General features: G+C 44.7%; 1 protein-coding gene across 1 annotated transcript; it reads left to right on the top strand.

The window, feature by feature from the left end:
* Positions 1 to 744: 744 nt before the first annotated feature.
* Positions 745 to 14,826, top strand: tuft1a (tuftelin 1a). The gene is made up of 12 exons (XM_080005955.1): positions 745 to 996; positions 8,152 to 8,229; positions 9,499 to 9,600; positions 9,696 to 9,782; positions 10,136 to 10,186; positions 10,312 to 10,389; positions 11,469 to 11,576; positions 12,360 to 12,583; positions 12,681 to 12,786; positions 12,931 to 13,014; positions 13,457 to 13,551; positions 13,635 to 14,826. The coding sequence occupies exons 1-12, from the start codon at positions 934 to 936 to the stop codon at positions 13,705 to 13,707; spliced, it is 1,149 nt and encodes a 382-aa protein (XP_079862081.1). The 5' UTR covers positions 745 to 933; the 3' UTR covers positions 13,708 to 14,826.
* The last annotated feature ends 234 nt before the right edge of the window (positions 14,827 to 15,060 follow it).

Genomic DNA, 15,060 nt, shown 5'->3' with positions numbered 1-15,060 from the left:
GATAGCGTTCAGGTGTCGGCGCACTGTGCCCGCTTTCGTTGACGGACAGATACCCCCAGCGCGGAATCAAGCGGCACAAACATTGCCACGAGGGAAGGCGGGAAAAGGGTTTGTCTCAACAGTTGTGAACATGTCAACAAATTTGCAAACCCACGGACATTCACTTCCACATGACGATGACTAATCTCACATAAATCCTGTGTGTGTGTGTGTGTGGGGGGGGGGGGGGGGGGGAGGTTGTTTTGAACCATTAACACAATTCCTCCCACCTTGTGTCAGGCTCAGCGGTTGCTTTCTTCCGTTAAGGGCAATAAAGTAGTTATTATCATCCAATTTGAGCTGAGGGCTTGTTTTTTCCACAGGTTTTTAGGAGAAAAAAATGAATACAATTAATAAATACTTACTGATTAATCATAGTAAACTATTGTGTGACGTGTAGACTGTGTAACGTCATTTTTAAACGTTGCTCAAAAATAATACCAACATCCACCTGCATCAGTGAGGGTGAGCGTGTGTGTGTTTTTAAATAGATCATTACAGAAGTCGCCGTGTTGCGCCGCGCCGCAGGACACCACCCGCCGCCGTCGTTCCCTATTTGGGGCGGCGGTCGGCGGTGTCGTGGGTGTGTCCAGGCGATAAGTGGGCGTCTCCGTGGCTGACGTCACACATTCCCGAACCCGCGCGGTGACGTGATCAGCCCATTAAGGTACGTTACGGTATAAGAGGAGGAGGAGGAGTAGGGGGAGGACGGAAGGAATGATAACAGAAGCCGTGGAGTGAAGTACCTCGGGGGGGTTCTTTTGGGGGTTTTTTTTTTTCCTCCCTCCCGGCGGCAGCTTTATTTGTTTTTCCGTTCGTTTTTATCCATCCAGCCATTCATTTATTTGTATTTATTTATTCTCGGGCGATTTATTTCACTCGGCTCCCGCGGAAATGAACGGAGTCACCAGAAGTCTTTGCACGTTCGAGGACATCAGGAATGAAGACAGGTCCGGGGTGAGTTTTAACACAAAACCAAGGGGTCAAGTCACGTCCATTTTGTTTATATCGGCCCCCAATCACAGCGCAGTCTGCTCCGTGCGGCGCAGTGCCGCGTTATCTGTTTGTAAATACTTAAAAGTTCATATGAGTTTAAAGGTCTCGCTCCCACAATGGCAAGGTGGTGTGTGTGTGTGTGTGTGTGTGTGTGTGTGTGTGTGTGTGTGTGTGTGTGTGTGTGTGTGTGTGTGTGTGTGTGTGTGTGTGTGTGTGTGTGTGTGTGTGTGTGTGTGTGTGCGCGCTCTATTATGAAGCCTGATCTTAGTGGAAACTGAAATGTAAATAAGGCGGTAGGAGGTGGAGTATTATTACAAGTAAACAAGCCTAAAAGTTGGGTTCGATTCCCGCCTGGGGCGCTGATGGCACCGTGCTCCGGCGGGTCATCTCCCAAATAGGAGCCTTTCTGTGTGGAGTTGGCGTGTTCTCCCCGTGCTCACATGGGGTTTCCTCCGCCTAACGTCAGTAAGGACCCCCCCCCCCCCCAAAAAAAAACATGCACATATCGTCGTCTGACCAGCGATTGACACTTGGTACAAGGTCCCCAGGCGCGTCAAGGAATGCTGCCCACTGCTCCTCGCTGCCGTCGCCGGAGGAAGGACAAGCCAGGATGGGTCAAATGCAGAGGCCTCATTTCATCGGCCACCATCCAAAAGTGTGTGTGTGTGTGTGTGTGTGTGTGTGTGTGTGTGTGTGTGTTTGTGTGCGTGTGTGTGTGTGCGTGTGCGTGAAAATGAAAGATTCTTAATAACTAACTCTTAATAAATAACTCTAAATGCCCTACGGAACCGTGGCTCTAATGGCCCCATAAAATCGACTTCCCGCTCTCTTCAGTCAGCGAACTCGCAAAGAAGAAAAACCCATTTTGATATTGTGTGTATTGTGGGTCTCTCCTGGTAAACATGCTTCCAGCCCACACCCGCTGCACCTTATACCCTGTGATCCTGACAGAGGTCCTTAGGCTTAGCAGCTTCAGCTGCCCTCTGTGATCTTCTATGAAGACTTGATGCTCGTAATCACATTATTAGGCGGCGGCAGCCTCAGCCAGCGCCAGGCGCAGATGCCCACACATTAATGGACAGGCTGCACCGCACAGTATTAACCCACAGAGCAGCTGTGCCTGTCACGGGGCCCTCAGTGTGGGGCTTACATGTGCAGTGGTGACAGCTAAGGAGCCAAACCTGCTAAAGGACTCGTTACACTCAGCCAACCCGGGTCTGGAGAATGGGGTTAAACTGCCTTCAAGTCTCAAATTCCAAACTCTCTCGGTTGGTTCAGTCTGAATTCCCTGAATGATAGTCTGATCACACGGGCAGGTGTTATCTACTAACTGTTGTCATAAAGAGTTAATCATTCACCAGGTCTGAAAGTGTGTCTGCTTTTACTGTCTCGCATGCAGTTGCTATGCGACATGACGCTTTCGCCTTATCAACCTTCTCCTGCCGAGTTCAGCAGAGGCTGCATCTGATATTTATTGTAGTTGGAACTGTGGAAAAGGCGATTTTGTATTCGGTTAAGTTCAATGAAACCCAAACATATGGGTTCTGAACCCCGCCCGGTTCTGCAGCCGACGAGACCCTTGAGACGTGCTTATCAGTATCCGTTTGTGCTGCCGATTGTAAAGCAACGGAAAGGGTCAGGATGTGCAAAGTGCAACACCACCTGGCCACCCCCCCCACAAACACAGCCCGCTTTGTATTTAAAAAAGTCTTGTGAAGTGATTATCTTATGAGGTCTTGTTTATCTTCTCTAGTCCGTTTAACATCAATGGACAAGACAAGATAACAGAGACAACTAGATTGTTATTATTATAAATAACTAGATTAACTAGATGACATTTAACATTACTTATTGAAATATCATTGATGGGAAATATTCACTGGCTGCTACAATGAAGAAGCACTGTGTTGTAGAGTAGAGTATTTAACACCAATGGAAGTAAACTTTCACTTTGTTTGGGTTTCGAAGCAGCGTCAGGATGCGGACAAAGACTTAACAGTTTGTTCCTCACACAAAATATTCTCAAAGCACAATGGAAACATGATTTGCTCAAATGACTTCCCAGGGACTAGAACTTAACATACTGGAAATACTTGAAACAGGCGCCACCCCCCCCAAAAAAAAATAAAAAAAATAACAAGAATAATTTTTTATATATATATATATATATTAAATGTTTATCATTCATCCCTCCAGGCCGTTGTTTTTCCTGCATTCCTACCCCGATACTAATGCTCGGCTAGTCGTCTCCCAGTGTGACATCACCGTCTGGGTACGGTCCAATCATTACCTACACATCAATATATGTGGAGGAGCAGCCAGATCGCACCGAAGCACACCCTGTTCTCACACCACCAGGTCCAGGAAAAAACACCAGAAAGGAACACAGGTGCTATATAAGGGACGTTATTCTGTTTAAACACACCAGAAGGTGAGAGACAAATAAAACTAATAAGGGGTTGGCGTGGAGGGGTGGTTTTGGCACTTAAGTTTGAGTTTGACGCAAGAAAGGGTCTGTGATGGTGGCAGACCTCACTCCATGACTCAGAGCCAGGTTTCTGACGGAGGTGTCACCTGCTCGGTATGCTGGTATACTGATGAAATTGTATGAGGCGTCTGCAAGTTATAGCTCATTTGCAAATTAAAAAAATATATAATAATACAACCACCGGTGTGTCAATTTAGCACATCTGCTGTTCTCGTCATTTATAGTCATGAGTAGTGAAGCAACGATTCTCTCTTTCGCTGATGTCACGTCATCACCGCTCCCTTGGTGGAACTTCACACCTGCTGTGCTGAATGGAGTAGTCTGAGCCGCTTGGACTTCGATTTGGATTTACTCTCAAAGATCATGAATACAAAGCTGTCCATTCTGCTGCCAAGAGAGAGAGAGAGAGAGGGAGTGAGAGAGGGAGAGAGAGAGTTTATACGTATAGTTATTATCGTACAATTTAAGCTGTGGGCTCGTTGGCATAAATCTACACCAGCTCAGTTGATTGCTGCTGCTTTTTTAAGTCTTTTTTTTTTTTTTTAAGGGGAAAAAAAAAATATATATATATATATATATAACTCATAAATACTTACTGAATCATTATAGTAAACTGCTGTGTAGATTGTGAGTCTGGAATGTGTAACGTCTATTTTAAATGCTGCTCAAAAATGTCATAACAATAATAACATTTACCTCCATGAGTGAGGATGAGCATGTAGGTTTTTATAGAAATAATTACAAATTGTAAAACAAAAGTCGTATTTTTTATTTTTTATTTTTTTACCATAGGATATACAGTAAGTACATGAAGAGAGACGGATTAAATTGTCACGGAGAGTTCTCTCATTTATCAGTGCTCAGAATCTAGTCCCCGTGTTTCTCGCTTGAAGGAGAGAGGCTTCTACGCAGCTGTCCCTGCAATTCCTAGGTAAAACGTCACCCATCAGCTATTTAAATCAGATGCCCGGCAGCCATCTCCATTCGATTGTTTGAAAACATAAGATTCTTTAATATGGCCTCAGGGCTTTTTGGTCGTCCACCCAGCGTTTCTGCATGCGCCTTGTCCCTGAACCCAACGAGGGGCGCCGATATGTGCTCAGTTTCATATTACACCTCTTTATAAAGGCAGCACGAAGCTGTGTGTGTGTGTGTGTGTGTGTGTGTGTGTGTGTGTGTGTGTGTGTGTGTGTGTGTGTGTGTGTGTGTGTGTGTGTGTGTGTGTGTGTGTGTGTGTGTGTGTGTGTGTGTGTGTGTGTGTGTGTGTGTGTGTGTGTGTGTGTGTGTGTCACGCATCACTGTCCACGACCACGTCACAAAACTCCTATTATGTGTGTTCCCACTGGATGGCTCGCGTTACCAGTTGTGTTTGATCGCGGTAAAGACAGGGGTGTGTGTGTGTGTGAGAGAATATAAAGGAGTGAGAGAGAGAACGAGAGTTTTGCGTGTGAGTGCTCTATATTTGAGTAGATCAGGGGAGTCTTTGTCTGCTTGTTGTCGAAGGCCGAGGGAACGGTGTAATAATGCATTCCTGTTCAACAACACCGCACTGTTCCCCTCCATCCCCCCTACACCCTTCTCTTCATCTTGATTGGCGGTCTGTGATCAGAGAGTGCACAGAATTAAAGCACAGGGGGGACTTTGTTAATCAGGTCTTAATCCTCCGTCCCACCCAATCACCTTCAATTTCCTCAGAATCCGTCTTCGACTGTTTGCTCTGTCGCTTCCTCTTCCACCTCCTCTGACCTTTGTGTGTTGTTCGCTCTCTGTGTTTGTTGTACTTTACAAACAGGATTCCGGTCGATGATGGTATCTCTTTTATTGCCTTTTATAGTTGTGTTACGCAACACAGACAGACCCCTCACCGCCCTGTGTGGCCAAATAAGGCCGCCGCCTTCAGGGCCGTTTAGTTGGTGGTCAATTGTCAGACACGTAATAGCAGTTCAGGATTGAATTGTCCTTTTTTGTTCATTTGTTTTGTTTTTGCCGCTGTCGCGCTATCACAGCGTAAGCCACGAGACACACCTAATTCACAATTTCTGCGTTGCAACACGTCTTACATTTGCTTAAAATTTCTCATAAAGATTGCGTAAAACAAGTTTACTTAACTGCTTAGCTCATGAACTGCTACCCCCACCCCCCATCCGCCACACCCAACCCCCAACCTCTGACCCCACCTTCACCGCACCAATAGACTCTTACCGTACATTCAGAGACTCAGGGATTATTATGTCTCATAGTTAACATTTTACATTTAAATAATTGCTAAATCGTTTTTGGCTTTCTTAATTGTTTAAATTGCTGAGAGGAAACATAATTTAAGCATTTCATTGTACAGTCAAATAAATGCTCAAATACAATACTCCAAGTGTTCTGTACATTTAATAAATAAGGTTGAACTTAACTTTAAGGCTTATATTTAATGTCAGCTTTATTTTACATCAGCATCTCTCTGGTTCTTTTTCCTTCACACATTATTGTATATCACTGTATATTTTATTTTTTTAAATATTTATTTTTTACTTGTTTTTCTGTCCATTTTAGGTTTTATTTGTTGTTTATCATTAGGTTTAGTGTATATTGCCATATTCCTTTTATAGTGTACGGTTAACTGCTAGGTTGCGAATAGGGGATCATGTAACATTCTACAAATAGACGACCAGCTGGATGTTTTCTGTGTTGATGGAGGAGAAAGAAACTCATTTAATACAAGACTTCACAGAGGTGAAGTGAATAACATTGCTCAGGTTGCTGCGTATGGGACGTGTAGCCGCAGACCGCAGAGTATCCATGCTGACCCCTGTCCACCTACAATGAGCATGTGAACGTCAGAATGGGACCACAGAGCAATGGAAGAAGGTGGCCTGGTCTGATGAATCATGTTCTCTTCTACATTGTGTGGATGGCCAGGTTGCCTGTGCATCATATATCCCGGCAAGAGATGGCATCAGGATGCATTATGGGAAGAAGGCAAGCCAGTGGAGGCAGTGTGATGCTCTGGGCAATGTTCTGCTGGGAAACCTTGGGTCCTGGTATTCATGTGGATGTTACTTTGACACGTACCACCTTCCTTAACATTGTTGCAGACCAAGTACACCCCTTCATGACAGTATTCCTTCAGAAGTCTTGTGGAGTCCATGTCTCAACGTGTCTTGGTGGCACAAGGGGGACCTACATAATATTAGGCAGGTGGTTTTAATGTTGTGGCTGTATACACGCATATACACACATGACATTCCCATAACCGCAGACACACACACACACACACACAATTACTGATCACAATTACTTAATCACCACATTCATAACATTCCTAATTTTCATTCATAACATTCCTAAATGAATGACTCCTAAATTGATCACACATATTAACTGATGAGGTCCACTTGGTAATTTTTATGCGTGCGTGTGTGTGCTACAGTATCTTCATATTGCTTAAATTTACTCTTAAGTCTGTCTGGCATCTGGGAGTGGACAGTAGTTTGGGCGTGAGAACACATCAGTTATATAATGCACTCCAACTCCTCCCTCTCATTTTTGACATTTTGTGTGCACGTGAACAAACGCTTGTCAGTATTTTGCCAAATGAGAGGGTTCCCGGCGTGCCGCTGAAACAACACGCACTCGCAGCCCAGACTGTCGTACAGTAGTACCCGTACCTACTGTTGTATTCAGTTTCCGAGTTTGGACTCAATCTCAGTATATGTAAAATAACTGATTTATAGTTTAAAATCTGATTTTATAGAATTTTTAGTGTTCACAGGTGGACATTTTGTTTGTGTTAGATCTTCGTAACAATCTATTGGATAATGGATCTATTGAAGTGATGAATTAGGATTGGTGATATCCTTGTAAATGACTGACTCCACCTTTACTATTTTCTTGGATCTACAGAAAATAATGTACAATAGCACTTGTGCACATGAAGTATTATAGGCTCTGTTATATCAGGATGCTGGGTATGAATTACTTTTAATACTTTAATTACATTTAAGAACAAGTACTTCTATACTTTCACTCAAGCAGTAATGTCAGTGTGGTACTTCCACTTTTAGTAGTTTGAGTATTATTGTGTCAGGTTGTTTGTACTTTTACTGCAGTGAAAGCTGAGAGAACTGTGGACAACCCTAGACAGCATTGTGTGGCAGTGTTTTGCACTTTAAAGTGTGTCTGCTCTACGCTCCCCCTCTTTCTATTGTGCGAGCGGCAGAAACTTTACAGCTACTGTGAGACCCTGTCGCCATTGAAATGTTCTGTCCTGCTCGGGATCAGATTTCCTGCACGCTTTCCCAGAAACGCAGCCTCCGCGCGCCGACTTGGCCGGAGCGTCTTCAGAGCCTCCCACGAAATCCCAGTGACGCTCGCACACACGCACACAGCGTAAAGCAAACAATTGTAGAGAGAAAAAAAGAAAAAAAATTTACATTTGCTCTCCAACGCCCTTTCCCACTGTGTTTTGGTGCTAGACCCTCACACACACACACACACACACACACACCCAGTAAGTGTGACTCAGTCTCTCCTGCTGATGTTCCCTCCAGCAGCTCTCGGTTTCGCTCTCTCCAGCACATAACGGTTTCTTTTGTGGATTCCCATCGTCTCATATTTTCCTCTCTGGGTTTCCACAGGACGGCTGCAGGAGGCTGCGTCTCACCCTGCTCGACCAGAATCCAGCAGCCAGAAGCAGTGAGCAGCCCAGAGGCAAGGTAAGAACCCCCGCCCCCCAAAAACGTACAATTTGCTGGAAGAGTTGGAAATAGTTGTTGGAATTGGCAACTACCATGTATTTGGTTGTAGTGATTTGTCTAAAACGTTTGCGTTGCTGGCTTGTTGATGTTTTGCGTTATGTGTTTCAGCTCTTTGTAATAGGTTTTTACACTTGGCTGACTGCGTAAAGAATTTGTTTGTTGTTAATTGACAGATTAATATTTGTGTAATATTTAATTTGGGTGTACTACAGGTGCCTGGCTGAAAAAACATATATATATATTTTTTTTTGAAGAGCGATGTTTTCTTGTTCTAAACTGTAGGTGTGGTTAACCCTCAGGTTAAACTAGTAGCTGATAATCTAGAAGGTTCAAGTTCCAAACAAGTTGCACAGCTTGACAGCACAGCTAGTGTTATGTAAGCAATGAGACGACCTTTCAAGACAATCCCAACAATGCAAGAAAGATTAAAAAAACAAGTTGTAATAATCATTTAAGGCGACAGTAGAATATGAGTATGCAGGTTTTTTTTGTCACTGTCCACAATTTATCTTAAACAACATAATAGTTCAAGTCAGCCAATGACCGTGCATCAACGGAATTTTTTTTCAATAAATGAATATGAAGAGCAGTAGTCGACACACCCAAACACGCACGCACGCACAATCACAAACAGCATGCGACGGCTGCCGACGCGTTTTTAATTGGCGCGGTTGTTACGCAAGACTCCTCAAGACGGCCATTGTTCTGCGGAACCCCCTTTTGCCAAAGTTCTAAACAGAAGGGACCACCAGAGCGCCCGAGTTGCGTAACGGCGGCCCACCCCTGCCGCCCTGTTCTTTCCCTCCCTTCGGGTTAAGCTGAGTCTGGCTGCCAGATCCTCAGAGGCACCAGATGTTTGTGGCTCTCAGTCCAGGTCTCCATAGCGATGTGGGCTAAATGTTTACGCCTCCTGATTGGATACACATGCACACAGAGATAATTATTGTAATCTATGGCAACCCAACTCGGTTAAGTTGTTTGTTTTTCAAAGTTTTCATCTCGTTCTGTTGCGCAACAAAACATCTAGAGACGGAAGTTCCGCGCGTGGGAATTTCAGCCGTGGACAGGTTTGAGTTTGAATGTCATTCAGCGTGTTCCTCCGAACTGTCAATGCCAACCTCATCATATCAAATGTGCGTCTGGAGTTGCGTTGAAATCTGATCACACCCATCGGCCTACGCACGCACGCAACACCTAAACCAAACCTCCCTGCTCTTCACCCTCCAGCCGATCGGACGAGCGTTCGCCCTGATCCAGCCGGCCAGCGACAGCACGGGGCCGGGCTCCGACCCCGTCAAACCTGCAGAGGAGAAGGTTGAAGTCATCAAGGTAAGAGGAACGCTCGTCCTTGTGATAAGTACACATTGCCTAGTACCACTTCCCGTTTATACGACGATACTGGATTCCTTTCCATTCCCTGCCAGGTTTACCTCGAGGCGCGTCGACAGGAGCAGCAGAGACACCAGGAGAGTCTGAAGATGCTCTCGGACGAGGTTTCACAGATTCAAGAGGTCAGCGCTGACGACCTCCTCCCCTTCCTCTCCTCCTCACCCCCCCCCCCCCCTTTTTTTTCTTTCTTTAACTTTTTCCTGTAAATTTCCTGGAATTCACGTGGAAGACGTGCGTCTCATTTCGCAATTTCTTTCCTATTCTATTTGTGTTGGTCTTTCGCTTTCGGACTGACGCTGACCTTGTGATGTGATGAATCATAACAGCACTAAAGTACTAATACTGAATATCAAACTGATTGGGCCATTTGTGTCCCTCTGAGGAAGATCGAATATCAACAGTCTGTTACTATATTGTATCCTGTCGACAGTTTACGAACCACTGTCAATCAAATATGTTTCAATGTTTTGCGCAGGTGAGGTATTGCCTGAAAAACCTCAGGGAGCAAATGGCAGCCAAGAATAAGGTACAGTTTACATGTTGTCAATACTTAGTTAAATACCACAGATAAATACCATATACTTTCCTGAATTTCCCCCCCGGAGATCAGTATAAAGTCTCATCTTATATTTTTCATCTGTCTCCTTCCAGTTTCACAAAAAGGCCGGTGCTCCGTCCAAGAAGAAAGGCTTGTCTGCACCTGGAGCCGGCGCTAAAGTGGATGGACAGGTGAGCGTGCGTGCTTGTGTGTGTGTGTGTGTGTGTGTGTGTGTGTGTGGTTGTGGTTGTGGTTGAGTCTTTCTTTACACACAGTATGCACTTATGAGTCACCGGCCGTATCAAATCTTACGCCAACAAATCCTAAACTTTTCTTGGCGTCTTAATATAGCCTCAGCCTTAGTGTGGCAGTGTCTTTGTCTGTGTGATAACATGAGAGCGTCAGTTTGGTTCATGTGTTGGAAATCGATCCCTGAAATCCAAACGACCCTCCCAGAAGGCCACAGTGTTCTGTCTGTGAGGCAGAAAAACAGAGACGGATATGTACAATAAAGAGCTAACGTGTGTGTGTGTGTGTGTGTGTGTGTGTGTGTGTGTGTGTGTGTGTGTGTGTGTGTGTGTGTGTGTGTGTGTGTGTGTGTGTGTGTGTGTGTGTGTGTGTGTGTGTGTGTGTGTGTGTGTGTGTGTGTGTGTGTGTCAGGATGTGCCGCACATAATGTTCCTGTTTTTATTGGGACATTGTTTTGGGTGTTCCCCGTCCCTGGGATTCCACAGATGTTTTTCTTTTTTTTTTTTACACATCTGGGCTTTGAGGCACCAGCAGGAATGTGAACTGGAACAGAGCTCATACACTCATACACGTCAATTTAGCTCTTTGTGTGTGTATTTGTTTTTAGCACACACCTGCATGCATGCTAGCACATTCACTCTTTACTACTCATGCGAACAGTAAAGCATAATAACCAATGGAAAATTGGCCTTGACCCAATTATTTTTCTGTGCCAGTGATGCACGTAAACACATCGTGTGTTTCCTTGTATTTATACTATTTGCATATCTGCATAACTCTCTCCTTCAGGCTATTGTTCTTCATCTATTGTTCCACGCTCCTTTCACATTCTTCTGTGGATTAATTTAACCCAGTGTTAACAGCCCCAGCTTCTCCCATTCCCCCAGAAACGGCGACCCTCTTCGGCCGTAGTCCCTCAGCTTTCCTTTTTTTTTTTTTTAAGTTTTGTTTCCTGCTCGGTGTTCCAGTTGGAGCTTCCTGCGACGGTTTCGGTCTCACGGTTCGATCTCCTTCTCCTCAGGAAGTGGACGAGGCGGAGAGAGACAAACTGAGGGAAGTCAGCAAGCGGCTCTACGCTCAACTCCAGGAAGCAGAGAAGAAACACCAGGAGGAGAGAGAGAGGCTGCAGGTACAGTAGACACAGAGACACACACACACACACACACACACACACACACACGATTGGAATGAGTGGTTAAATGGCCAAAATAGATTGACAGACAGACAGACAGATACTTCATTCATCCCCAAGGGGAAATTGCAATGTCCCAGCAGCTCACATCAACACAATGAGACAAAATAATAAGGCAATACAATAAAAATATGAAAAAGGTCATATTCGGAAACATGTAATGGTTACATTTGGAAAATATACAATAAACCTAACAGTAAAATACCCAATAAAAACATAAAAATGCCAATTTATACGAAACCTGATAAACAGGTATACAACAGATATGATAAACAACATATATAACCTAAAATAACAGAAAAACAATACAAAATAAAAAGATAATTTTTCTGGTGTTTTTCATTTAATTATGTCCAAAAATGAAATATATGGTCTTATACAGGAATAAATAAATGAAATAAACAGTGAAGCAAGATGAATGTACAATAAATCTGAACAAATGATGCCAATAAGTCTCTACACCAAAACCAAAAATTGGCAGTGAACATACATATACCGCTGTATTCAAATGTCCTCACAAGACAATACACAAACACACACACACACACACACACACTTGCAATGTGCGCAAAACCAAAATCCTGTAATTTAAGGCATCATATTTATTTGAAAATCTCAACCAAGTTCTCAAGACACATTATTTATTTTGTCCACCAGTAGAACTCTGAATAAGTTCCCGTAGCGATCCTCAAACTCCAAGCGCTGTCTCACCTCCTCCAGGCCGAGGCCAGCGAGCTGAAGCAGTGCCTCAGCGATCGGGCGGAGCAGCTGCGGGACGCCGAGGACGCCGGCGTCAGGAAGGACCTGCGCATCGACGAGCTGCAGCGGCTGCTGGGCGGCATGGAGCAGGAGAGCGCCTCGCTGAGAGAAACCATCCGAGGCCGCGAGGAGGAGCTGCGAGAGCTACGCAAGATGCGGGAGGAGGGGCAGCGGGAGGGTCAGAGGTCAGCCGCAGATAAAGATATACAGTCACAACACCAATAGAAACATGTGTGACACTTAAGTCACTCATAAAGATATAACGTGTGTGTGTGTTTCTAGGGCGGAGCAGCTGGAGAAGGAGGTGGCCATCCTGAAAGAGAAGATCCACCATCTGGACGACATGCTGAAGAGCCAGCAGAGGAAAGTGAGACACATGATCGAACAGGTGAGACCGACGCCTCAGACGGAGTTAAGTTCAACTTCGACATCCGTGTTTGTCAGGAGCACTTTGACTGATGGCGTGTGTGCGTGTGTGCGTGTGTGTGTGTGTGTGTGTGTGTGTGTGCGCGCGCGCGTTTCGGCCCCGTAGCTGCAGAACTCGCGCATGGTGATCCAGGAGCGTGACCGTGTGATCAAACAGCTTGGAGAGAAGGTGGCTTTCCTGGAGGCTGAGGTGATTCTAAAGTCATTTTCTATATAGATTCTATAGTCGTTTTAAAGTGCACACAACCAAAACAGGGGGAAATGTTTGAGCGGATGTGTTTGTTTTGCGCCAAATGCCACAAAATGTCAGAGGCATCCTACTCAAAGGACAAAGCGCTGTCTTGTGTCGAGTCAAATACAGTATTTACACAATATAACACTCCCCTTCCACAGGATGCAAAGTAGATGTAAATTCAATTGTAAACTTTTTCTTTATCTGGTTTGTCAGCGATCACATGTTTGGTCTTAGCAGTTCTATCTAGTGTGATAATGGTCAAAATGGGTGAAAGGGATTCCTATAGATTCTACTATAAGCAACGCTTCGCAGAGGCAGAGGTGTTGTTCACATTTAAACTCCTGCCCTACGCTGTATCCTAACGTTCTTACCTCCGACCGCTCCCCCGGGGGCGTAGAACCGGGAGATGCACGACCAGATGGACTACTTCCTGGGAGACCAGAGGTCCAACTCCTATCTCTCCTCGGAACGCAACCCCAAGATTGTCTACAGGTGAGTTCGCGCTCGCGCTTCACATCGGTTTTTGCCCGCCCGGGGAAAAAGTCTGAAAGCTCCTTTCCGTTTTGTCCTCGCAGTAAGCAGCTGAAACCGTCCACTTCCTCCAACAAGCCTCTGCCCTTCATCAAGGTCATCGAGATAAAGTCCTGAACGTGATGCAGGGAGTGGAAGACTCAAAAACGGAAATGTCTGGTAACAATGGATATGGACTGAAAACCGACCGCAGCTATGCAAAACGCTCATGACCACCCACACAGGCTGAAAACAATGCTTTCATTTTCTCCCAGCTCTGGTTTGGTGTTGTTGTGTGGTGAACTGTTAAAAAAAAGCACTAACAATTATTTCAACCCAGGAGAGAAACGGCCGATGAAAACCAATACAGATAGGATGCGACGTACGGCGGGGCAGACATTTTTGGGGAAGTAACGTTGAATGAAGGGAGAAGAGGTTGAATGAGCTCGCAAACGGACTCCCCTGAGACGTGCAGCTCTCCTAACGAACCAGATTCAGTCAGGATCGGGTTGTCGTCGACTGATGAGCCTAAAAGTCCTTGGACGTCAGCGGGTTTTCAAATGGATGTGGTCTGAATAGAAATGACTCTGTTGCTTTTGTAACCTTATGAAGGAAGGAAAGAAAATGTATCGTGTGTGTATAAGTCTCCTGTGCATTAACCCAATAACCAACCTCAAACCTGCAGTCGCTCATTAGCCGACGCTGTGTAGCCGTCGTTTACCACGATATCACGCTTGATAAGTGGATGAAGTGACCCTTTGCCCTGTTGTAAATACTGACTCTCACTCTTGTGTAAAACGCTCCCTTGATAAGGACTATTTATTTTGTGACTTGTTTCCTCCTTCATTTCTTTGACATTACTTTTGCTAGATTGGTAGTTGAGGAGTTCCTTGTAGATACTGCCTCTAACAATAAGGCACGCACTGTAACTGTAACATAACCCGTCAGGAAGAATGAAAGTCAAACAGACCGACGTGCTAAATCTGACATTTGGCGAGATCCTTTTCCCCTCTCAAACATGTGTTGAATATTTGCAGCAATGCATTTCAGATCGCTACGGTTCCACGCCCGCTCAGGCTTTGTGTAGATTGATTTTTATTTTATTATTTATGTGATTTGCTCTTTGTACTAACGTGACATCCTTCTCCTAAAATACATATTGATATGAAATAAAAGTTTGTAGATGGCGTGATAGAAAATGTTTTGTGTGCGATATCTTCCGTGTTAGATGAAATGAATAAATATCAGAAAACCCCACTGCCCTTGTTTTTCACCTTCTTGCTGGTACCAAGCTCTGATTTTCAAAGTGAAAGGATGAGGAGATGGCTCCCTCTGCTGCTCACTCTAGGATATGTCCCTTCTGTCACCTTGAAACTGAATGGTTCCAAAATCTCGTCTCCACCAGTGTTGGCTACAACGTGTCCAGTGTGGCACTTGAGAAAACAATAACTCGCAGTTCCTTCATATAGTATAGATATTTCTCATTAAAAT

Source organism: Zeus faber (assembly GCF_960531495.2).
Source record: "Zeus faber genome assembly, chromosome: 8".
NCBI classification, from domain to species: domain Eukaryota; kingdom Metazoa; phylum Chordata; class Actinopteri; order Zeiformes; family Zeidae; genus Zeus; species Zeus faber.
Note: the sequence above shows the minus strand (reverse complement) of the source record. Positions and strands in the feature narration are given on the sequence as shown.